The sequence below is a fragment of the Lagenorhynchus albirostris genome, chromosome 13, assembly GCF_949774975.1.
Source record: "Lagenorhynchus albirostris chromosome 13, mLagAlb1.1, whole genome shotgun sequence".
Classification (NCBI taxonomy): Eukaryota; Metazoa; Chordata; class Mammalia; order Artiodactyla; family Delphinidae; genus Lagenorhynchus; species Lagenorhynchus albirostris.
The window spans coordinates 60,605,491-60,631,049 of NC_083107.1; the positions used below are offsets into that span (position 1 = coordinate 60,605,491).

The 25,559-nt window shown below is 39.5% G+C and overlaps 1 protein-coding gene and 2 long non-coding RNA genes across 8 annotated transcripts in view; 2 read left to right on the forward strand and 1 right to left on the reverse strand.

The window, feature by feature from the left end:
• The window catches only part of CRIM1 (cysteine rich transmembrane BMP regulator 1), a 208,624-nt gene that overhangs the window by 43,139 nt on the left and 139,926 nt on the right, over positions 1-25,559 (reverse strand). For all 5 annotated transcript variants that reach the window (XM_060169096.1, XM_060169094.1, XM_060169095.1 and 2 more), the window contains 3 exons: positions 11,103-11,231; positions 3,806-3,962; positions 808-929 (listed from right to left, as the gene is read on the reverse strand). In XM_060169096.1, the coding sequence (XP_060025079.1) occupies positions 808-929; positions 3,806-3,962; positions 11,103-11,231 (408 nt within the window). The remainder of the gene's footprint in view (positions 1-807; positions 930-3,805; positions 3,963-11,102; positions 11,232-25,559) is intronic.
• Positions 2,304-11,310, forward strand: LOC132531385 (uncharacterized). Of its 2 annotated transcripts, XR_009544078.1 has the most exons (4): positions 2,304-2,784; positions 9,936-10,017; positions 10,653-10,764; positions 10,996-11,310. It is a non-coding gene; the product is annotated as an uncharacterized LOC132531385 (long non-coding RNA). The 2 variants fall into 2 exon arrangements; XR_009544079.1 differs by lacking the exon at positions 9,936-10,017.
• On the forward strand, positions 13,851-15,790 carry LOC132531422 (uncharacterized). Its single transcript, XR_009544100.1, has 2 exons — positions 13,851-13,964; positions 14,250-15,790. It is a non-coding gene; the product is annotated as an uncharacterized LOC132531422 (long non-coding RNA).

Here is a 25,559-nt window from a genome sequence, read left to right on the forward strand (position 1 = left end):
ATATGTTTTAATACATGCAGAATAATCACTCTAGAAATCATCATTCAGTGGGGCAATCCTGGGCCACTAGTAACTAACAGATTTTCGTTCTGCAGAACAATTGAAGCAGTGACTAGATTTTTGTTTACTCTGACCCCCTAAAAACACTCTTAAGGTGGTAACTGTCCAACTCTGAAAAAACACAGAACAAACTTTAGGGGTCTTTTACTGCTTCATCTGTGGCTCATGTGGACAACTAAAACCAGCTGGGGTGGGCAGTGGCGCTGGAGCTGGGGTAAGGGCTCACACAGCTTCAGGAACATCCCTTGAGGGGGAAGTCCTGCAAAAGGTACTCCCAGGACTCACACCTATACACAACTATAGGCTGGCATGTGGTTATTCAGCAAAAGTCGACATTCTCAGGGAAAACTGTGTTACCAAGAAAATACACAAGCAGACTGTTTAGCCTCACCCACCCTCAAAGGGCTGTGAAAAGGGACCTTTGCTGTATCAATCGTCTCGATCCACTGCTGGACAGAGGGAGACTCTTATGGAGGTCAAGATAAAGATGCTTTAGGCTAACGTTCCTGAGACAAGTAAAACTGAAGAGCTAAGAAGTGATTAATTTGGTCAACGTGGGGCCCGTTCCTTTAAATTCTATTCTGAGCTCTTATTCCATTGAGATGAAAGGACAAGGGATGGTCCTCTAGAGAGTGACAGTGGTGTCAGAGTGGATAGCAATCACTGAAATTATTTCATTTACTTCCGTTCTTGGTTTCTGTGCCTCTGATTGCTCTGAGCGGGGAAGGGTTATGCGTTGGGACTTACCTCTGCACTTGCAGATAAGACAGCCACGACTGTCCTGCTGGAAACCCAAGGGGCAGATCTTACTGCAAGGGAGCTCTGGGCATTTCTTACAGCGACAGATGTCACAGCCATGCTTATTCTTCCTGGGTAATTAAAATTTTGTCAGAGGTTAGAAAATCCAAAAGTCTCAAGTGATGCCTAAGTGCTTAGACCAAGGGTCACTGAAGTGATATTCTCAGTAAGCAGAATGACTTGAACTTCTGCTCTCAAAACCCCCTGGAGTGATGCGTAATTAGCTCCCTGTGGCCATGACCACCACCCACCCATGGCCAATGGTTAGAACTGTCCAAGCACTTAGGTGCTCTAGGACGTGACTGTCAGAATCCCGATGACGTGACTGTTGATTTAATCGGGAAAAGTGGTACCAACAGTACAAAAAGATGAATGTGCAGCTCCAGGAAGAGGAAGATGAAGGATATATTGCTGGTCAATGTTGGAGGCCAGCATTAGGGCAGAAGTCCTTCTTCTGTCAGAACCACAGGCTTCCTCAGACGACCACATTCTCTTGAGAAATTTCAGATGCTACTAAACATTTTACTGAGATATCTACAGAATTTTTTAGCAGATGGGAGAACTTAAGGATCCACAGACCTGGGAATGCTACGTAATGTTGTAGCATGTTGTACGTGTAGGCATCTTGTATATGTTGATGAAGAACAAAACGTTTAAGAAGTCCTGCAGTCAATGTTCAGTAATTACCTCATTAGTCAGAAAAGAATACCAACTGAAAAATGCTCCGCCTGTGGGGCATGACTGAAGCACGGAGCATAAAGGGAAATGGCTGGATGAACTTTTTTTTTCCCTTTAATAAGCTACAGTGCCTAAATTTTGTGTTGAGCAGAAAGATGATATTAAATAAATATGTTTATTAAAAGATCACCATAGTTTAAGTCGACAAAAAAATTCTTAGCAACAATTCCTTATTTTCTCTAAAAGGAGAATGACCCTGTGTATTACAAAAGGTGCTAACGTGCCCTCCTGTGTCTTCTGTCCACTACCTGCAGCTCCTCTCTTAGGCTCAACATCTCCTCTACAAGCTTTGCCCTAGTTGGGCTTCCTGGGCAGCAGAGAAGGCGGAGTTAAGTCTATTAATCCTTACGTTTCATCCCAAGGAGCGCTAAGTGGCAACAGTGGTGTTCAACTAGAAAAATAAACCCTGTTCTTTCTCATCTTGGACAAATTAAGGGGCTCTAAAAGAAGATGGCCCCCGGGCTTCCCTGGTGGCGCAGTGGTTGGGAGGCCACCTGCCGACGCAGGGGACACGGGTTCGTGCCCCGGTCTGGGAGGATCCCACAGGCCGCGGGGCGGCTGGGCCCGTGAGCCATGGCCGCTGAGCCTGCACGTCCAGAGCCTGTGCTCCGCAATGGGAGAGGCCACAACAGTGAGAGGCCCGCATACCACACACACAAAAAAAAAAAAAAAAAAAAAAAAAGATGGCCCCACGGGAAATCCTTGGTATATAACTGCCCAAGTGATAAACTACAATCTGCTAAGTGAAATGAGAACTGAACACTAGGGTCTACGTATTTATATCAATATAATGAAAACAATGAATTAAATGAATGCTTCACACTCCTGTCATAGACTGTGCCATTTCCAAGCCCTAACAGGGCTTTAACAGATTTGTTTGTTAACTCATTTATTCACCTACCCGTTCCTTCTTCCTTCTCCCATTTCCTTCTCTATATTTCTCCCTCAGAGGCTGTCCTTGAAACATGTGCTAGCCAATGCAGTATTCGTTTGCCTACAAGAGTCAACTTGGTCCTTCTTGAATGTGTTTACTGACAGGAATACCAACTGGAATCTATAATCCTCTAAGAGTTTTCTCTCCAAGGTGAAGTGTGGATGAATGCAGCCTTGGTTCTGAACTATCATAACACTGCAGCCAAGTGGTTGTAGGTACTATTATGATAATAATACTTCATTCTACATCAGCAGGTAAGCTAAGAAATAGCTCTACTTTTATTAATATCATATTCATATTTTAGGATTAAGAACAATGATGATTTATTAGTTTACTTGGGGAATTTTAAAGAATAATGTTCCCGAGTTAATTATCCAATTAAAATTAGAATTAAGGTTCCCCTCTCCCTGCTAAACTAGAATTTCTAAGAGGAAGAATAAAAACAATGCCTTTAAGACGCTGGGCAAGAGGTGATGGCTCTAAATCCCTTATAATTACTAGCACTATATAAACATATCAAATGGAAAAGGCAGAGAGACTAAACTGGAAGGAATCAAGGCAGGAATGACAAAGCAAAATTCTGAAAGGTTATTTTTAAGGAACCAACTTGATATAAAGACAGAAGTGGATTCTAAGACAGACACAAAAGTAACAAATGTGAAATGTCTATTTTCCCCCTAGAATAATCTGAATTTTCATGGGATTTGATTCAATAAAGAATATTTAAAAATACAAGTCATAGTTCTTATCACCAAGGAAATTCATAAGATCTACTGCTATTTTAAAGAATACTATAAACGTAGACAAGCATCAAGGTAGGACAGGGAGGCGTGGCAGGTAAGGATGCTCCATATTGCAAATCAGTAGCTGTCAATTCATCTTAAAATATAGATTAAATACGTTATCACAAAACAGTTGCTGCGACAGTGGTGCATAGTTGAAGCGCTTACAACACTGGAACCTCATGACAGTTCCATTCCCTTTGGCAGTGTCCAAAGGCCCTTGCTATGAGGAAATCTCACCCAACAGGCCCAAAGTGTCATAACAAGGCTCTAGCCCATCTTCAAAAAAGAGTAAAACTTGATTCTTATCTTTGGAGATACGGCCTTTCCCTGCTTTCTGATTCCTCTAGCAAAACAAGCATAGATATTCTGGATTCAGTACATTGCTGATTCATTCAGAAACACACACAAAACAGCCAACAAAAAAGGTAAGAGACATTTCGTCAAGCTATAGATAATTAAGAATACATCTTCTGAGTTAAGAAATACGTACAGATATCCAAATGGACAATACTTTTCACAGATTATGAGTCTGCACTTCTTGGGGCGTGGGCGGCACTGACAGATCTCACAGTTGTGGGCATCGGTTAGGAAGCCGAAGGGGCAGTCCAAGGTGCAGCCTCGTTTGAGGCCCGTGCAAAGTTCCTCCCCTGTGAAGACACATGGGCAGCACATTTCTTCCAAAGATGAAAGGAACAGAACATTTGACACTTCAATGCCTTCCCCTAATCTTCCAATCTTCCACCAATGTAAATTTCTCAGCTCTACCACAGCATCAGCAATGGTTAAAAATTATAGATTGTGCTATTTCATGGTTATCAAAACGTAACTTCATGTTTTGGTACTAATATACACAATAAAGTCCAACTCTGAAAAACAGATTTCTGATCAAACCACTGATTACCATTTATTATTCAAAATGTGAGAAGTGGAAACTTACATCCCAAATTTCATTATGTATTTTTGCTCCTACTGCATGCCCATGAGAAACACATTCTTAAAGGTTCACACACGTTTACTCTTATGAGTTTTAGATGTTACCACATAATACTGCGTACCATATGCAGCATAAAGCATTGCTTACCCTTTCTTTAAAAGGTATATCTCTAATAACATAATACAAAGTGAAATAATCAGTGTTGCAATTAGATATTTTTTTCCCTACCGCTGACAAATATCCAGGTATTTAGATACTTAGTTAACTGACAAAAAAAAAAAAAATTTATGTGCCAAAGAAATACCTAGATTAATGTTTAACTATCCATTATTTAAAATGTTCAAACTCTCCCCTGTTAGCAGAATCTGGAGTGATGTTTAACTGTCCTCTGTTAGTCAGTTATAACTTATTATTGTAGAAGGGAAAAAAAGGAACAAAGAAATGGTGGCTGGCACAAGAAACTTCTATTAGCTTAATGGAAGCCTTGTAAATAAATTTTAAAAGGTGTGATGTAGGGCTTACTAGAGTAATATGGGCAACAAAAATGTTAAGGTAAATAAGAAAAGCATGCTTGGTGATGTAACTAAAGCAAATTGAGACGTCTGAATTAAATGCAGAATTTGAAAGATAATCAAATTTAAAGAAGTAGACATGATGATGGCAAAAGTATGGCAATGTTTGATTATAGTTCTGCGTGGACTGGTAAAGTGGGAAGCTGAGACTACTTTTGTTGAAATAATAAATAAATTTTATGTGTATATCCTTTAAGCATAAATATTGTAAATAATGTATAAGTTACTGGGAAAAACAGAACACATTTGTCCCCTCCACACACAAATCTTATAACCTAAAATTAAACCTTAACTACAATTAATAGGTGAAATGGGTTCATATTTTACATAAATATTTTAAGGTAGCATCTTTTGTGAATCTTAGCTGGCAATACGTGCATATTTAATTTGCTATCTTTTAAAAAGGATAATGTGATTTAAAGTATAATTTTCTACTTTGTCATCATCATAAACCTTTCATTACACATATTTAATATAACCTCGTGGGTCTGTATCATATTGTGAAGCAACTGATTACTAATCTGCATCCTTAAAAGTGAAATTCTAAATGGCTCATTTAAAATTTTGTAATTATATGACTTGAAAGGTCATCATTTTTCATCTCTTTCCCATTATTAAGGGAATGACGAAGGAGGGAGAAGACTGTCATAGCCACATTTCTTTCTCTGACACCGAGATCTAAGTTGTGAATCCGTTTTTCTATTGCAAAAATTTTAAGTCTTGAAACCAAGTAGATTATGTTGAGAAACAGATGAACTAACAACACTGTGAGAACATCCCTGGGGATTAAATTCCTTGAAACTCTGAGTCTGAGCACCTTTGTGCCTTTATTTCTCTGGTCCTGTAAAAAAGGAGTTTTTCTATAATTTTTAATCTAGAATGGGCTTCATCCTTAACGAAAGCTGTTGCATCACTAAGTTTAAAAAATTTGATATAAACTAAGTTTGTCTTTACCTCTGCTTTGCAGTGGAAGGGAATTTCAAGCAAAGGCTGCTATGTGTGAACAAAAATACAGGACGTTCATAGACTTCGGACTGGCTGTGACATATTGGGCAGGTTGCCACAATGCTGCCCTGGCTTGGGACTGCTCACTGCCCTGCTATCTCGTTTCTCCTCCCCAGCAGAAGGGAGCTCTAGGGCAGGGACCTATTTTCTTTATTTACACAGTCCAGGTGCTATCACGGTGCTCAGCATGGAGTGAGTGCTCAATAAATACTTGCTGAATGAATGAACCAATCAAGATTCTTGCTATTTACTCCTCTACCCTCATCAAGACTGCCACATTAACAGAAAAATAATGGGATGAAAAAACTTACTGTTAGTACTGAAAAATTTCACAAAAATTTCACAATGGCACTTGCTAAACATCTCCAAATACCACCTTCTAGCTTAGAAATAGAGAACATTAAAGATTTCAAGGTATTCCTAGATCCATGTATCAATTATGGATTTTTCTTCAGAGAAGTATAATGTCAAGGCAAACATTTACATAAAGAGCAGAACAGATAGATTAGAAACATCTCATTCATAGATGGGTGGGAGTTTTTAAGTTTGGTTGAAAAGTTTTAGTACATCACTGGAGGCAACCACAGAAAGAATGGTGGCTTTATGTTCATAATTTTTCAACATTATGACTTTGTTGTGATCTAAGAATGCTTTCTAATCCAGAGGGGAAAATTACCATTGAAGAGAAAGTGATAAATAATGGCAAAACACAGAGCCTGTGCATTATGGCTGGTCGATAGCAGCTATGCAATAAACTCTCTGTTTATTCGGGAGAAAAAAGAAGATGTTTTTGCTCCCAGGGCCAAAATGTGGCCCAACTGTGGGGAGCATCGTTTGTACAACATGTTGTAGTTGAACACCATGGAGCCTGCAAACAGAACACAGGGTAATGGTGCCCCTAGAGTTGTGTTGTGCTTCTCTGCTGCAGGACTTCACACTCTTGGGTTCTGGCAATTCTCAGCAACATGCAAGCAGTTAAGGATACCATGAATACAGTTCCTGAGACTATTAAATAAAGAAGTGCAAGACTGCAAATGGTGGTCCCAATCTTGACCTTGGTAAGTGTTTGTTCAGAGTAACAATGAAATGAAAACAGGAGCCTGCCTCCTTGTATATGATGCTGCGACCTTCTTTAGATGTTTGATTCAGATATATGTTTCATGAAAATTATGAAAGGTTTTTCCTCCCTGCTACCATTAATTTTCTATGTCTGCACTGGTTTCTAGTTAAAAGCACTATTAATCCCTAGAATTACAGATTGTTAAAACTGGAAGAGCAGTTACAAATAATGTGATGAAATCCACTTGATTTAAAAATGTAGATGATAAGATGCTTAAAAAGATGGATGCCATTTAATTCACATAGATGTCACTTACTACCTATCGTACCTATAGTAAGCTGAAATGTATTATGTATGTTTGACAGCAAACATTTTGGTTAAAAAGGAATGCTACTAACAGCTTGTAACAATGAAGTGTTAGATTTTTAGTAGCTTATCTAAATGATTTTAGTTTTAACTTTTGTTGCTATCATACATTCTTAAGCATTTTCTACCATGTTTCTTTTCTTTATTCTAAGTATGTCTTTGAATAAAGTTTAAATTCTCTATATGCCCTTGATGCATTACTTTGCTTAGCAGTGTTATAAGAAATGTTATTTGTTACAGGTTGAAAAAGAAAAGCTACAGTATGTTCAAATAAAAGAATCCTGTCATATACCTTCCATGTTCTTTTGAAGGACGTGTTTCTACTGGGTTTTGATTTCAACCTTCAAGTGACTGTCTATAATATGCTTGATTATATTGCAATAGCATTACAACATATTAGCATATTACCAATATTACCAACACATTACCAAGATTAGTCAGGGATAAGGTCCATTTTTAACTTTTTTGTACCCCTAGTTTTTGGTGTATAGTAGGCACTCAATAAATGCTAGATGAATGAAAGAAGGAATGAATGAGCAGACAACAGGCCAGTAACAGGGGAGAAATATTTATTTGGCATTGGTCTTATTTTAAGAAAGAAATATTGATGCCAGTGGTCTATATATACGTCTAACCCCTAACGGAAAACTTGGGTATAAATGGTTAGGGCCATTGCATGTGAAACAGGCTTTGGTGGGATGCAGAAAAATAACATAAAGGAGAGATTTAGACAAAATCCATACTTATCACGTAGCTGCAATGGGAAAAAGAATATACTTAGCTATCCTTCAGTACCAGGGACTTCCTTTTTTCTAAAGCTAGGTGAAAGAGAGTGAGAATATTCGAGGGTTAAAATTAAAAGGCAAAAGGAAAGTTGTTTGTGTGCGCGTCCTCAGAGGACAGGAAGAACTGGAGGCAGGTTGGTGTCGGAACAAAGGAGGGAAACTGGGGGCTTTCCACGTCAGCTAGCTCTAGCTGACTTAGAAATGCATGTTATAAACCAGCTATCGTGTCAACAATTACCATATGTCGGGTAGTAAAGCTAGCTTTGCATTCACTAATTAGTCCTCAAAACAACCCATTACTTTGGTATTATTACCTGCCCTTTACAGATGAGGACACAGAGGCATAAAGCAACTTGCCCTGATCACCCAGATACAAGTCAGTATGATGCCAGAGTCTGGGAGGAGAGCTGGGTCCATACAGTCACAAGAATCTGACAACCGAGGATGTGGCAGTTTGATTTAATTTGACTCACCGCCCAAAGGTGTCAAATAATCAGGACTGCTAATGGGAGGGGACGAGAGCAGAATGCTCTATGGCTCTGTCATATACTTTCCGTGTACTTTTGTGTATGATATAGACAAAATGACAAATTCCAGCTGACATAAAATGCAATGGTCTCCTGTACATATTTCCTCCTATGTGTTAATGAAATGGAGGTGCAAAGCAGGCAGTATGCATGGATGTTCCTTTTACAAAGCCAGAAAGCAACACTAACACAAAGACAGGCAGAGCAGAATTTTCCTGATAAGTCTCAATTTAAAAAAAGCCGGTCATATGCTTCTGACTTGCTTCAATGACAACTGAGGGAAATTGCTTCTTTGGATTTAACTACAAAGGGCTCATTGTGAATCAGCAGGGGTCTTAGGTAGGTGTGCCCATGTGGCCAAAAGTTCATCATAACAAAGCCCAGGTGAAGATGGTAGGCAGGGTGACTAGGTACAATGAAATCTGTATTTTTAGACTTCAAAAAGTTCAGGAAAAAAAAATTAGGTATGCTCCCATGATCAGAAAGGATGTACAGCTCAAGAGATACGAGAAGGATTAAAATATAAACTCTTTGTGATACAATCACCAATTATCTTGGTGTCAAAAAATCAAAGTTGACCATTTAAGCCAACAAATATGGCTGCCAAAGCAGCTCCCTAGTAAACTTGGCTTTCCGAAGGGAGGTATAAAAGGCAGATAGGTGTATAACAGGGACTGGTCCTCCTCTGAACAGAAACAAGTGTAGGAAGGCAGACAGTCCCCGATGGGTGGAGGCTCATGGGAAATTTAAAGGTGTAAACAACCATCATCACAACAACAGTTTGATAACCTCCGTTTCAGTACCAAGTCCATCCCACAGACAGTGTGATGGTTAACAAGTAACTGAGAAAATTGAATTATGCAACTCCTACTTAGTATCTGTCTTCACTGAAAATATTCTTACAAAAGAAAGCATTGAATGATTAAGGTGAAGAGGAATACAGAGCCCAAGAAAACTGATAAATCAGAAAGTGATCATCTCTCTACATTAAGTAATTCTAACTCTCTGAGTCCAGGGTAATTATACCCAGAGGCTCATGGAGAACCTGCTGATTATAGAAGCACTGTCCATATTTGGAGACATCAGAGGGAATGGAAAGAGATTTCAGAAAACTAAAAGAGGCCAAATGTCATTTCAAAAGGGACAAAGGATTCTAGCACTACAGGAACTAAGCCTGACATTCACAACTGAAAATTCTGCAGAAGGAATGGTTAAACACGGGATATGCGACATTTTGGAAAGAAAGCAGTGAATACCAGGAGCCCAGTATAGGTTCATGAAAAACAACCCATACCCTACTAACTGCGTTTTATGTTTAAAGTAGGGTTTCCAGCAAAGGAATGTTGTAAATAGAATGTATTTTGATTTCAGATAAGATACAGATCAAGAGTTTCAAGATTTCCTTGTGGAGATGGAGCTGATATGTCGTCAGCTGAATAACTCGATAGAAGAAGTGAGGATTACGTTCAAAGTCATTTTGCAGGAAGGCCTTCAGTGCTAACAGGGCTCTCTCCTTGGTTCTATACAATTTAATTTATTTTAGTGCAATGATTTAGATGAGGACATGTAAGTTATGCTTATTTGATATAAGCTGGGAGGCATAGATAAGGTATGAGGTCACATCATCAAGATTCAAAAATATCCCAACTAGTTGGTGAACGGTTGAAAACTCTCAGGGTAATTTCTGGTTAAATTTGGCCCTGCATTTATATCATTAAAAAAAAAAATCAAACGCTCAAATACAGAACAAATGAGAATCACCTATGTGCCTCTGATGTAAAAAGTACCAACTGGTTCTAGTTGCTTATAACCTCAGTGTTAGCCAACAGTGTATAATCCAAAGAGCAAATGCTCACTTAGACCACACAATAGCACTGCAGTGATCAGACCAAATTCTGCAATACTCTGTTTGTTTCTAGGCCACACATTTACATAAGGACCTAGAAAGTTCTAGAAACTATGTCACCTGGGGAAATGACTAAAGATGTTTATTCTGGTAGAAGAATTAGAGGAATTCAAAATCGTTTTAAACATGAAGGGCAATTTTTTTTTCCGGTAAGAAATGCAATATACTGTATCACATTTCAGAGATCATGGCCTGGCGACATGATTGGAATCTACGTGGAAGAGAGCTGGGATCGAGAAAGTGGAGCACATTCTAAAGACTATGGCTGCCACACATGGAATGTGACACCTCTGTGTGAGTGACCTCCTTGTCACTGATGACCCCGGCAAGGGCAGTACTGAGAGCTCCCTGGGTGTTTGGAAACATGTGCTCCAGAGTTCCCAGGGCTTCACCCATGATGCAGCCCGACATCAAGGAGTATCTGAACATAATGAAATGAGGGCAAAAACCGGAATAAAGGAGCAGCTCTTTTTCTCCAAATGACCATGTGTTTATGTTAAATACACTTTTTTTTCCTTCTTTCAGGTTGCTAAGGGAATGTCATGAATAGGAATGAAAGAAAAGATATTCAATCACACAATATGCTTTGACAATATTAGGCTCTGAAAAAACACAGTCTTCCGTGTACTCACTGTTTTTGCACTGACAAGTTCGACAACCATTGTGATCAAGTTTGAAACCATAAATGCAGTCCTTCTCTGTCAGGGTGCAGTTTGATGACTCTCCACACGCAGGTGGATCAATTGTGATGTAGGTTGGTTCTAATAATAAAGAGAGAAAAAAAAATCAATGAAACATATGATTACCTCTTAGATGCTATTCAATCTTTGAAATCCCACACTATGGTAAGTCACAGGAAAAAACCTAATCAGTAATCTTCATCAAATCCTAGACTTTTATACTTTCATAATGTTGTTAGCCCCTGAAAAAGAAATATTTTTATTTAAACTTTTGAAAATCCAGATGCTCTATTTCTTTACATTTGAGCAATTTATGCATTTTTGGGTACCCTCACCACTACAGAAGCAGACAAGAAAGGTTAAAATGAATTTAAATCGTTATTCTTCTATTTCCTCTGATGTTTTCTGAGTTTATTTTTTATAACAATCAGGAAACAGCTTCCAGCTGTCAATTATCTCACTCTCCATTTTGCAATACTTCTGAAATCTATGAGTGACTTTTCAAGTTAATAAATCAGATATGTTTCTGAGCCTTTAAAACATCTGAATTTCTTTGACCTTTTATGTGACACTCTCAATTATTACAGATGACATGACAGATCACATCATCTATAGGAGTTTATACTCAGGGCTTCAGGGAGTGGGGGAGACAGACACAAGCATTCGGGAGGAAGAGAGAGCAGCCACCCTGAGATGAGATGCACAGAAGAAACCAAGGCCGGAGGTGATTTTGACCTTCACTGCCATGTTACTAATGAGGAATTGTTCTGGCCTAGAGATTACTGTTACTAAACAGTAATCACACACTTACGTGAAGTGTATTATGCGTCTATATAACATCTGAAGTGCTCTTCATAAATGCCTTCAAGTTTTGGATCACAATCGGAAAGAGACGGGTGCTGTCATTATCCCTATTTTACGGATGAGGAAATCCAGCATACTGACTTGTCCAAGGTCACAGGGTTTAAGTAAGTGGTGGACCCCAGATTCAAACGAGGTGTTCTGGCTCTAGGGTCACACTCTCAGCTTCTATGCAATACAAAGCGCATTGTAATGGTACCTGTTTTGCAGTGATTGATAAGGGACAGTTTATACAATGTCAGACTGTGGAGAGAGTGTTGTCAAAGGGAACAAGGACAGTGACGTATTTACGTAGCCTCTTTTCAACCCAAAGATACTATGAACTTCTTCAGAGTAAGCTGGTTCTCACAATATCTTTGTGAAGTGCTAAGTACAGAATGTCTCTACCTATGTTTTCACAAATGGAAAACATGAGGTGCAGAGAGGGTAAGTGGCTTATCTAAGTTTACATAGCAACCCAGTAGCAGGCTGGGAACAGAACAGAACAGAGGTGCCTGACCTCCTGTCCAACACTCTATCCATTAGTCCACACTGTCTTCTCAAGTTTCACCTCCCGTTACCATGGAAGAGAGACCAAAAATAAGTGTTTTAGGTGCCACTGATAAGATCAAGAGTTCTACATTTTTATCCACCTGCTAAAAGAGGCCAGTGATTCAACTCTTCACAGGTAGTGAGCAACTAGGACTTGTTAAAGAGATGCTTTCATCAGCATTCTCCCAGTGAGAGTACGTATGAAGACGGTGTAGCACATTCTCTATTTTTATTACAGCACAGTTGGCAGAACATCTCCCTGAAATTTTTATCTAAGATTTCCACTGCTGTGAAATTTCTAATTTCTTTCAACGACTGAAGTATCCTTTCTGACAGGTAACTGTAAACATCAAAAAGTGGTTTAGTTTTAGTCAAGTTTTAAGACTTAGTGAATTAAATACAGTAGTGCTGCTTTCCTCCATTCTCTTAAAATTTACTGTAAATATCAGCGGGTTTTAAACCTACAGTCTTTCCTTTATCACTACTCTTGTTACACATCCAAGATAATAATTGTTTCAGCCTTTAGCCATAAGACTGTGGAGGTTTCATCAAAATTATTCTAACCACAAATACAAGATAGAGCAGGGGACCTGGCTCGTGTCTCAGTAAACCATACCACAGATGATCCCATCGAAGGAGGAGTTAGGTCTACGTTCCAGAGAGTTAATAGCAAGGATCAGGGAAGGATTCTAAACTCTTTGTCCAGTGCTTTAGTGCATGGCTTACGGGCAAGGAAATGTCTTGGGCACATCTACGCAGACCCAAAGCTTGTATTCTTTACTGACATTTAAGTTTATGAGAAACTTTTGCCTTCAGAAAGTATACGATGGAAAAATATGTATCTCGGCAGATGACACTGAAAATGCATAATAATCACAGGGCAGTATGGGATTTTATTTTCAGTGAATTTTAGGGATTTGTTAAGATAATCAATGGTGATATGCATGCTATTTTTGGTACATATTATGATTAATGGATGGGATTAGGATTGTGCTCTGTGGCTAGAAAGTAAAAAAAACAAAAAAATTGGGTTGTTTGAGGATCAGAACCACAATACTGACAGTCCCACCCTTTATCCAAATGACTGTATCCGCTAGGTAGCCAGCTCCAGGGGTACGTCAAGCACACATTTCTTTAGCAGAAGAAATATGTTCAACATGTTTCCCTGTAACATTCAGGATAACAGCTTGAGCTAAGTTTAACAAATGGGAAAAAAAATGCATAGAAGGGCTATTTAAGTAGGTGCTGGTTCTACAACGCTGTGTTGTAAATATTTTAGGTAAAACAAGTCCTCCTGGATGTCTTCCAGGCCTCAGATGACGTGGCAGAATGCAAAGAAGCCAAACATTATTCTGTACCTCTAAAATTAATATTTCCCCATTCATCGATGATGTACATTAGAGGGAAGAAACCGGAAAGTATGTAAGTTTCAAAATCTGACTCCCTCAATACTTATTAAAATAAAACACAGAAAAACTCAACAAAACCAATTTACTCTAAAGCTATTCAACTGCCCCTCAATAGATTAGGCTGAACACAACACTCATCGTGATACATTAAATGTAGACAGAAGTCTAAATTATTTTTAAAAAGCATTTTAACACTAGTCATCTCACTTTATTATGTTAGATAAGTATTCTTTTCCTTTTCAAATACAAAGTGGAACAAATTTTAAAAACTTTTTTTTTTTTTTTTTTTTTTTTGCAGTACGCGGGCCTCTCACTGTTGTGACCTCTCCCGTTGCAGAGCACAGGCTCCGGACGCACAAGCTCAGCGGCCATGGCTCATGGGCCCAGCCGCTCCGCGGCATGTGGGATCTTCCTGGACCGGGGCACGAACCCATGTCCCCTGCATTGGCAGGTGGACTCTCAACCACTGCGCTACCAGGGAAGCTCAGAAACTTTTTAAGGATAGTGGAGCATGTGTTTGGGGTACTTACTGCTGTTATCCTCTGTCGCTGGAGTAACTGCTGATTTGTAACAGACACATATGCAGGCAACTAGCTGTCTCCTAACATTTTATCTAAAGTCATACATTATGCACTATTCCCTTTCATCATTCTCTCAACATTTTAGTGCTCAGTTTCCTACCATGTGAGGCCATCTCTATTTTAGAATTCTGTAAACTATAAATTGTTTAGCAAAAACACTGACATTATCATAAACGGATCTGAGAATCCGCTTTCAGTCCAGTATATTAATATGTAATCTCAGAACTGGTCCTGTTACTAACATCAGGGCAGTCTTTTGAGAATGAAGTGCTGTGAGTCTACTGAAATTCAATTTCTTATTCTACATAATGAACACCAAAGTGAGACACACTTGATACCATCCTGAATGAGAGTATTTCAAATCAACATTGCATTTACAGTCCTTAGAGAATAACCAAGAGCTGGTTAGACTTTCTGCAGTTTCTATACAAGGAAGTTCTTGGTGGGGGAAGAGGTAAGTTTGAAGAGTCCAGAATCATGGTATCACAGTATGATTGTTTCTAATCCAAATAAGTAAAGGAGCTTGAGGAAGTGTTAGTGAAATCTGTGAAACGTGCACTGTGCTTGTTAGAGCAGCCTGAAATTTGCGTATTGGGAATTGTTATTATCCCACACATTCTTTAGTTTATGCCACAGTGCTCTGAATATGGAATATATCCTGATGGGTCTTGGCCTGAAGACCAGATGATCCTCATTTAAATCCCACTTTTCTGTGCTCTTAGATTACACGGGGGTACAATACTGACATGACATGCTAGAGAGTACATGCTCCTCTAGAAGGATGACGGCAATGCCATGTCCTTGGAGAGTTTGGTGATTATCAGTTGAACAGAGGTCCTGCTAAGACTTTTGGAAACAAATGCATCTGCCTGTTGCTGGAAGCAAAGAAAATGGTCTCCTTTTAAATTGGTTGGGCAGATATGCGTTAGTTGGCCTCTTTCAGAAGAGAGAAATGGTCTTGGATCTCCTTGTTTAGGAGAATGAGAAAATGCTTGCACAAGGATGGATTTGGCGAGGGGAAATTCAATGAAGTACTGCTTACAGTATCACCCTGAAATTCCATCTCATCTTGTATTGAATCAGCTGAGGAATTAAAGAAATACCTTAATGTCCTCCAAAGGAAGAAGGCTTGAAACAGCAGGAATTCATTGTCTTTGGCTACAACTATTTCTAAAGGGAACCCTGGAACCGCTTCTTTGTGGAGAAGAATTCTAGAAATATTTTCTGAGCCTAGAAGCAATAAAGAACAAAAACGGGTGTTTGTTATGTCTATATCCATTTGCTGTTTCCTACCCTGCATCTGGGTGGGAATCTCTACTTTCCTCCACCTGTCCTTTTCCTGAATGATTTTTAAAGACTTTCCAAGTACCTTATACTCTCCGGAAGAGCTATTTTTACAAGAACCCTTGGGATTGTGTCAGGAATGCAGATGTTCAGCACCAATTCTTATCCCAAGTCTTAGAAAACAAAATTCTGGAAAAAAACTATTGTAACTTGCAGTAACATAAGCAAACACATATTGGCTCTTTATTTTATGTTTAATTAAAATTAGGGATGGATATTTCTTTCACATTCTAGGAAGCCCAACAAACCCCTTAACAGTAAAAACATTTCCAGGAAAACATTCACGTTTTTCAAGATTTAGAGAACCTCAGACACTAAGTTTCTGAAGAACACCACCAATATTCTACACTGATGTTCAAGTATTTTCTAGAAGCAATTTTATCTGCTTACTGGGGATATTAAGGCACTGTGATCACAATTAATTTGGTCAAGAGTATAAAGTTGAAATGAAAATCATTATTTTAACTCCAAGGCCACACCACTAGACCATAAGGTAACATACATTTCATTATTCAGGGGGTATAAATGTGTTAAGCAAATCTAAGCTCTATACTTTCTTGCTTTTTGTTATTTTACTTTATGGAAAATTTTCCAAAAAGAGGAAAGGAAAGTAAGAAGTTGAAACTCCAATTCAACCTTTTAAGGTGTTGACTTAAAGTTTTAGTATCAGTCCTGTCATCATCATATTGGATATTTCAACATGTTTGGGACAACAACAGAACAAAAAAGAATGTATTTTGACTACCAGTTATTTAAAAATGTGTAATAATAATGTTAATTTGCTTCTAAAACAATGTATATAATCACTGATTTTTATTTTTCAGATATAGCTTAAATGAAAATGTTAATAAATGCTTTTTGGTGTCTAATCTGTATTACTCCACCGAACTCCTCGTTTTAAATTAATACATACAAGGTTCTTCTCATTACCTTGATTACTATGAGCTGTTTATCTTGCAAATAATACTAATCATCTCCATTGACAAATATGTGAAGCACTCTTTCTGATTAGCAACCCTGGGAAGGCTGACAGCCAACTAGTAGCTCCTGAGTATGGGTGGGTGACTCTGGAAAAGTACACTCGTGTAAGGCATACAGAGCCACCGTGCTTAGGACTGTCTGCAGCACTGACTCTGTTAGGAGGGTAATCATTAGCTCTGGTTTCAGACCTCAATCGTCTCTAGGAGTACTGCTGCCTCCCCGTGCTGTGCTCTGGGTGAATGGCACGTCTGGAGGGCCTGGCTGCGGGCAGCAGCTGTCTGCCAGCACCCTAGATTCCTACGAATCGTACAAGTGCATGCACGCGCACACAGACACCCACAAACCAAGGGAAGTTTTTCTGGAAAAATCTCTCTATAGGCAAATTTCTAGAAAGCATAGTGGTTTTTTTTTTATGGCAGATATGTTCTTAAATTTCTTTTATAAGTTAAAAAAAATTCATATGGAAGTAATAAGATAAACGAAGCTAATTCCTATCTGTCTCTTATTACTTCTCCTTTTGGGATTTATTAATGGTTTGCACGTAGCTTTTCTGTGTAAATTCGCAAGCCTGCTTATTTGATTGCGAGAAACAAAGATGAACAATTATGTTGTCTTTTCAGACCTAATTCAGGCACTCTCTTCCTTAAGATTTCTTGGGTGGGGGTGGGGGTAGGGGGAATGGCTGGACTTGGTTAAGTAATGTGAGTACCTAATAAGTGGGAAAATTCCAAAGCTTCACTTGGTTTATATGGCTAAATACATCAGGCCTCCTTATAGCCCTACAATTACTGGTAGCCTGTCCAGGGCCATAAAACTGGAGATAAAGTTGGCCAAGACAGAACCAAAGGAGATAGCTTATCTGTTTTACTGTGTCTTCATATGTCATTCTGTTACCACAGTTGCTTTTCAAATGTGACCATAACTAGTCAGAAAACCATTCAAATAAATCAGCAAATTGTTAACATAATTGCAGCCTAGGAAAAGGTAAAGATGAAATGTTCCCAAATGAAGCTAGAGGGAAAGCTCTATTAATGTAGACAATAAGAAAAAAAAAGTTGAGGATACAAAAATTCCCTAATCTGGAAGTGGGAATTTCCATGGGGTATGAATGTGTATTTAAGAAAGTCTCATTGAGTCATGGAAAAAAATCTCCTACAGTTGGAATTTTCAAATTCTTTCAGCCACTACACATTTATCCTTTTTTTCCTTTGTATATATTTCTCATAACAACACCTACATCCTTGTAATTTCTAAAGTACTTATCTCAGAGCAGTTTCTTTATTTTAAAATGAATGGTGTGAAAATGTTCCCAAGACTTGTATTATTTTATGGGCAGATAGAGAAGCAATATATTTACTTTAGGCCTATTTATTAACTTTGTATGCTTTTCCAAGGAATCTTGGCTGTCGGTCATATTTTTCTTCCTTTACCAATCTCATGTTTAATAGGAAAAGACAGTACTACGATTATGTGATTATTAAAAGACCACAAAAAGAAAAATTAAAAAAAAATTTTAACAGAGAATGGTGTATCTTTTTCCAGGAATTCAGCTTGAGAGAGCTCACAAAATGACTGGATTCCAAGAATAATCTGGACCTTTTATACTTGTCTTATATTTTATCCTTATATTGTTATTGTTTATTCTCACAGAGACTATATCTTGGTAACCTTTAACTGGGAAGAATGCGCCATATTTATAAGTACACGTGTATACGTGTATCTGCACATTTTAATAGCTATATTCGGCTGGGAGAGGGGTGTCAGATGGTCAGAATTCTGTTATTTCAACCTGCCGCTCTGCGAAATGGCTGACGACCAGCGGGGAAGGATCTTCACATTAGGGGCAATGGTTTGTTCACTGTTTACAACTTCAGCATCTAGCACAGTACTTGGCCCACTGTAGCACTTAATGAATGAACAAAGAGGACAAAAGGACACCTGAGAACTGAAATTCAGGACACATTTTTTTTAGAAAGAGCCCCACTCAATATTGTCCCCAACAGGCCGAACCTATAATTTCCTAACTTTTGTAGGATTGGACAGTACGTTCCTTAGGGTCTTCGTCAAGGCAGAAGTCCCTTGCACATAGTAGGTACCCAATAAATGAGCTCCACTGAAGTAGTAAGCTAGATTTAGAAGGCTGTTGTGAACCTGACACACTGGAAACAGTGAAAACTAAATGCAAGTCCCCAAACCCAAACAGTCTAAAACGAGGTACTCAGTAGCCTATGAAATGGTTAAACTATGATCTGCACTTCTGGCCTAACAAGGCACAAAAGTACACAGAGCACTGTGGAAGGCCTCCCTTCAAAATTCTTAACATAAAATCTGACACCCCAGATTTCAATTATCTGGGTAATCCATTTCTGTGACTACCTCACTCCTTGATGCTGCCAAATAAATAAAGTGTTATTAAAATAGTCCTGAAAATAACCGGGCACTCACTCAACTCGGCAGCTCATCTCGTACTGGATGAAGGATGGGTGCTTGTGCCGAAGGCCCAGCAAATCCGCCTGCTGATTAAGCAACGACCGGCAGGAATCAGAGTGAGACAAGGGAAGCGTGTGGATCAGAAGGCACAAGTGTTGATGACGGTCTATCTCGGTGCTGGGCACACTCAGTGGAGACCTGACTACCACTGCTCAGGGCCTGCAGCCTGGCTGGGTGTGAATGAGGCTGGGCCCACGGCAAGCGTGAGGACAGAGACATCTGGGGAGACAGCTCAGCGCTCTCGGGTGGAGCTGTTTCCCCAGGTGGGAGAGGCAGGAACGGACAAGGGGAAGCAGGCTTTCCAAGAGGTCAAACAGCAAGGTCAAAATTCCAGGCCGAGGTTCAGGGAAAACCCGGATCAAAGGCTGGGTCACAAAAGACAAAAATAACAGTAACTGGGGTCTCAGTAATGAGAATGGAGCCAGGAGCAAGAAAAGCCTTGAATCTGAGCCACGATGATCAAATACTTTGATATTCACTGACTTATTTTCTTCACCCTCTCCCTTCTTACGATAAGGGTTCTAGAGAAGTAATGCCAAGGACATGGACTTGGGGTTAGAAGACTGAGCTTGAGTCCCTGTTCTTTCATTATCTTACACATGATGCTGAACCTCTTTGGGCTTCTATAAAGTGGGAATTCCCACTATTCCTACCTCACAAGATCATCGTAAGACTCAAATAAGATCGTAAAGAGGGGACTGTTCCATAAACTCGAAGTGTTAACAGAATGTTACTTGTTGCTATAATTATTGTTGAAATGACTATCCTGCCTGCTTAGAGCTAGAACTGGTGTCAGATGATGGCTCAGTAAATGAATTATGAGTCCTTTTGCAAGCCTCAAATGTTCAGCTGATAAATGCTCTGACAACTGGCTTGGCATTCTGAATCCTGTCCATTGTAACTTACGCATCATTTCTATCTCCACTGATAACATGAAAAGCATCTGGGATGTGGGTGGGTCCATGACATCCTTTTATATGGTCTGGTAAGCTTTGGAGGGTGTTAGTGACTGGCCACTGGCGCCTTTCTCATCTGCTGAGTTGCAGTCTGAATATCATTGTTTCGACTTTTGACTGTGTCCATGGTGTCTCGAAGAGAAGAAAAATCTCTTCATAATCAGCTTATCCAGTGTGAGTTGAGACAATGCTTCTGTGTGCCTGGCTGACCCCATGCTTCCTCTCTCATGATGGGTGCCTTGCTCATCTTCGAAGATGAGGGCAAATTCATCACAGTACAATTTATACTGTATTGGTAGTTTTGCCAGTAGTTCTGCCATCCTCAAGCTGAAAGAGGATATGGAAAATCCATCTCTAAAAGGTGTCTTTGATCAGCAAATCTTAGTTTCAGTAAGTCAGTGATATGAAACTTATGTCAATAATGAGATAATTCAACCAGTACTTTCTTAACAATAATACTGGTGGGGGTGGTCATGTTTGAAACAATAACGTCCTCAGTGTCTCTGTCACAGCACTGCCGAACACCCCTATTGCTTTCATCTGGTCTAAGATCTCCATGGAATCTTTTTAGAACTTGGTTCCCAGAAAGCATGAGAGAGTCACAGTCTTGGAAAGATCTAAGCTTGCTGCCCTCTTTCAATACGCAAGGCCTGAGGCCAGCCCAAACTGACAGTTGATTATCTCCGAACATTTTTTTAGTTTCATGAACAAAATAGAGACTCCCTGAACTGCTTTAAAATGTGAGCTGATTTGCAGGGCAATAGCTTTCCAATTAAGCTGAAAAAGAACACCATTTTGTGTTGTCCTTCAAATGCCCAAACTACGGGTGGCAGGACCATAGTGCAAGGCACCGGCGCAGGGGCACCGAATACATAAACAAGCATTAAATATACTTTGTTGGATTCCAAAGCAGACCCAAGGCCGTCTCAAATTATATATGTATATGTTTTTAAAGTGAGGAAAGGAGGACCAAGGTAACTTTTAAGTAGAAAGAATACGTTGCAGCCAGGAATGAGGTCGACACACAGGGTGCACGCTGTGAGGTCCTGCCCGGTTGGGGACGTGGCTTACAGACTCATCTCTCAGTTTGCTCTAGCAGCCAAGGGGAAAAATCAAACCCAGAGCGCCACATGACTCTCAGGGTCCCCAAGGACCAAGCACTTGTTGGTCTTAGAATGTTCTTGGGGATTCTTAGTCTCGGTTCATGATGCTGCAGAATGAGAGCTGGAGCCTTGAACCGAATCTTATTTTCGACTGGCAGCGAGTATTAAATTCTGTGGTCTCCAATGGTCTGGATCCCTGAATTGGGCTCTGTTTCAAACGAATGTGATAAATCCAGCTTCTCTGAGATGTGAAAGTAAAATTCACTGGATGTGTAAACAGGTATCCTGTAGACATACATGGCAAGTGAAAACTTGGTCAAACTGCTAATAATTCAACTCGAACTGAAAAATGTGTAAAATGCAATGCATCACTATCCTCTCATATGTTTCGAACAAATTTCAAAAAAGTTCTAACTGTTCACTATTGCTTATCCCATATCAAATTTGGATTAAACTGATGGTATGACCCCAGACCAAGATCTGGCCCTGCCGAGCCCCCGGGTAACAGATTTCCCAACCTGAGTGATGATGGATAGTGAGCATTTCGGGAGTCTCAACTGCAGAGGATAACAGGTGGGTACGATCCAGCTCCCTGACACCTCAGCAGCCACCTGTGACGGGAGATCCATCAATGGGCAAGGAATGTTCTTCAGTAGACATTTTCATTCCTTCGCTCTGCCCTGTTATTTTACAACAATATTGCAGCAGATATTTTATCTTCAACAATCTGCCAGACACAGCACAGAAAATACTTCAATAGGGCCTTTAAAAACAGTTCACTGGGTTGCTCGCCATCTCTAATACTAACCCTCATGTATTAAACAATGTGAAATCATTTTGCTCATTTAAGGTTAAGACTATACAATGAGACAGTTTAAAATGGTACAATCAGAAGTGGAATTCGAGAACTAAAATATTAGAAATAAATTATATTGGAATCACCACCACTTTTTCTTTTTTGCGGTACGTGGGACTCTCACTGTTGTGCCCTCTCCCGCTGCGGAGCACAGGCTCCGGACGCGCAGGCTCAGCAGCCATGGCTCACGGGCCTAGCCGCTCCGCGGCATGTGGGATCTTCCCGGACCGGGGCACGAACCCGTGTCCCGTGCATCGGCAGGCGGACTCTCAACCACTGCGCCACCAGGGAAGCCCTCACCACCACTTTTAAAATAGTTATTTCTAGAGGGAAATTATTTTAGTCTAATTTATTTGAAAATAAGTTTGAATGGAACATCTGCAATTCTACAAAAAGTTGTAATATAATAGATGACCATTTAAATATATGCCTCTAGTCCCTAGAAGTCATACAAATACTACGTGGTACGTGAACTGATTTTTTTTTCCCAATAAACACACCAGGAGTTGCACTTACAAATAAGTGTTACTGCTAAAATCACTCACTTTTGTGGGCTATATGCTTGTGCTAAAATGTTGTTCATGTTAAAATTCTATTTGAAACTTCTCTTCAGAATCTCTTTCAGAGGAAATTACTGTGTCATAGAAGACAGAGTGCCTTTACTTCACTGTCACTTTTTGCTTCTTCTGAAAAGTTTTACCCAGCTAGATCACCCAGCCTTTCCACCACACTTAGATGTGAATGACTTTGACTATTTCCTAGAGTCTAATAAACCTTTAAAGTCAGGGGTTTACAAAGCTAAGAATTTTCAAAAGGATGTGCGTGAGGCAAGCTGCAATGTCAGTTTCAACAGAGAAGTACCAAAAATATTCTGAACGACGGTTTCTTGCAATAGCTGTACAGTTCCCATATAACTATTTTGAAAGGAAAAACACTTCACTTGGATATGTAAGGCTTGGTTATGTTTAAAAGTAATTTCATTATGTTAAAAATAATTTCACTACTTTATAGTTGGACCTTGCATTGATGGGAACAAATAAACAAGCTTCATATAAGAAGTGCTGTCACGTGCTTTAAATACAGGTGTGCTGAGACCTATCCATTCCTCAGAATTGAGGCAAACAGTGGAAGGAGATGAAGATGAGGATTTTAAAGTAAGATGGTCTAATAAGCCATGGCTAGTAAAGCAGGACATCTCTCAAAACGTAGACAATGTGATTACCAGTTAAAATGCTAAATTCTATTAGGCTGACAAAAGCTAAAAGGAAACCAATTCTGCTACTTCTGGTCAATGGTTGTACCCTAAAGAAAATGGAATCTTTCTTTTTAATGTCCATAAGCCTTTTCTGAAGGGCATGTCTCTTAATAACCTTCATTAACTTCTGTTTGGTTGCCTAAGAGTTGTCTCTTATCCAAAAAAAGTTTAACACAGTCTCAGTAGAGATTGTGTTTATTTAAGCTTGTTGGAAAAACATTCCTATCATTTCAAGAATGACTAAATATTTTTCATTCACATAGCTGGCATTCCAGACTCTGTTTTCCTGCCTCTGTTGATTAGATGAAAATTAGCAGGCCCAAGTCTGAACTATTAGATTCGATTATGATCTTAGTAGGAAAATTATGAGACTCCTGGCAGTAATGCCCATTTAGGTATGGGAAGTAAACAGCAGAGGAAATAAAGAGGAACCTGCCCCTTGCAGGCCACTTCCACAGGGAAATACTTAATAGGTGGGACTGCCAAATGCCGGAAAATCACAGGCAAAGGTTTCTCTAATCAAGTGTTTCAGAATCAGCTCTGAACCATACAATTCTAATGTTATTTGAAATACCTAAAGATATTTTAAATCCCCAGAGAAAACAAAAATACTATGAAATTCATTCATGAACAATTTTGGATGCTTAGGTTAAAGGACACCTAGGTTGACACATGGTCATCTGCTATGCATTTGTTACCCCACATATGACCTTATTTGGACAAGCCAAAAAACACACTGTGCTACATTTTAATTTCCATTTATGGAACTAGTTTCCAGGACACTTAGAGTTAAAGGATGAAACATGCCTAACAGTCTTTGAAATATTATGAATATTTTATTATTCTTGGCCTACTAATAATAGCATAGTATATGGCACTGAAGCAGTGCCACCCATAAACTGAGTTTTGATCCCTGTTACGTACCAGAACATTAATATCATGTGACCCTGTAGCATCTTTGACTTCACTGCCTCTGGGGTCAGCCAAACTATGTTTGATTCCTTGCCACAGAAGCAGTAGCTTAATCGTTTGAGATACTGTTTGGTGAGGAAGTATTATGGGCGGGGCTGGAAACATATTTTCTTGTTTCAAGGAATTCCCACCCAGATATGTGCCTGGTACAGACTTTTCCATCAGCCCAGGAGAAACCTCATTTGAAGGGTGGCTTGATTCAAACTATATCAGAATTTATGGAAAGAATGTAGCGCTCCCATAAAATCAGTATTGATGATGAGGAGGACAGTCTATTTCACAGCTCAAAGACCTCCAGCCCTTTAGAGGACCGCAGCACATGATCTACTGGGTGAGCTGATGCTGAAGTGGCTCATTAAATCCACAAGGTCAAGAAATGCCTCATGTCCTCTCTTCAACACTGTCCCAGGTAGGACCAGGATTTCCCAAGTAAGGGATCCAAGACAGCCGGCTGGCAGGAAGATGGCTGATGGCACAGCTGTCACGTTCCATCCTAAGTCCAGAGAATTAGAAAGACTCCATGGACAGGGAGTCAATTTTTATTCCTCCACTCCAAGAGTTGGTTAAGTCCAGGTTAGCAGAATCACGAGGCCTGCCTGAAACTCAGCTCAGTTTCAGACAATAACTCTGCAAATAACTTTCATTTCAAGTTCTTATTATGGAAAAAATCTTTAAAATACTGAAGTAGATAGAATAATATGATGGACCCTCATATACCCGTTACTCAGCTGTGACAATCTACAAATAACTCTCTTATTTCCTGTGTGAATTTGGAAATAGATTTTGCTTTTGTTTCAGAGAAACGGAAATAGTACCAAGGAAAGTACCCATTGTGGTTGGAAAGTACCCAACCACAAGCATGGAATTTATTTACTAGCAACTCAAATCCTAATATTGAATGCTAACTTGTAAAATATTACCGATGCTGTTTCTAGTTCTTGAAAAGTGATACTCTTGGCATTGGCTCTGAAATCCCCAGGGTCATCAAAACCATCAACTCATCCCAGCTGGAGACTCTGCACATACTGGGCCTAAAGAACACTCAGGTCACAGTGGCCACCTGGGCAGGG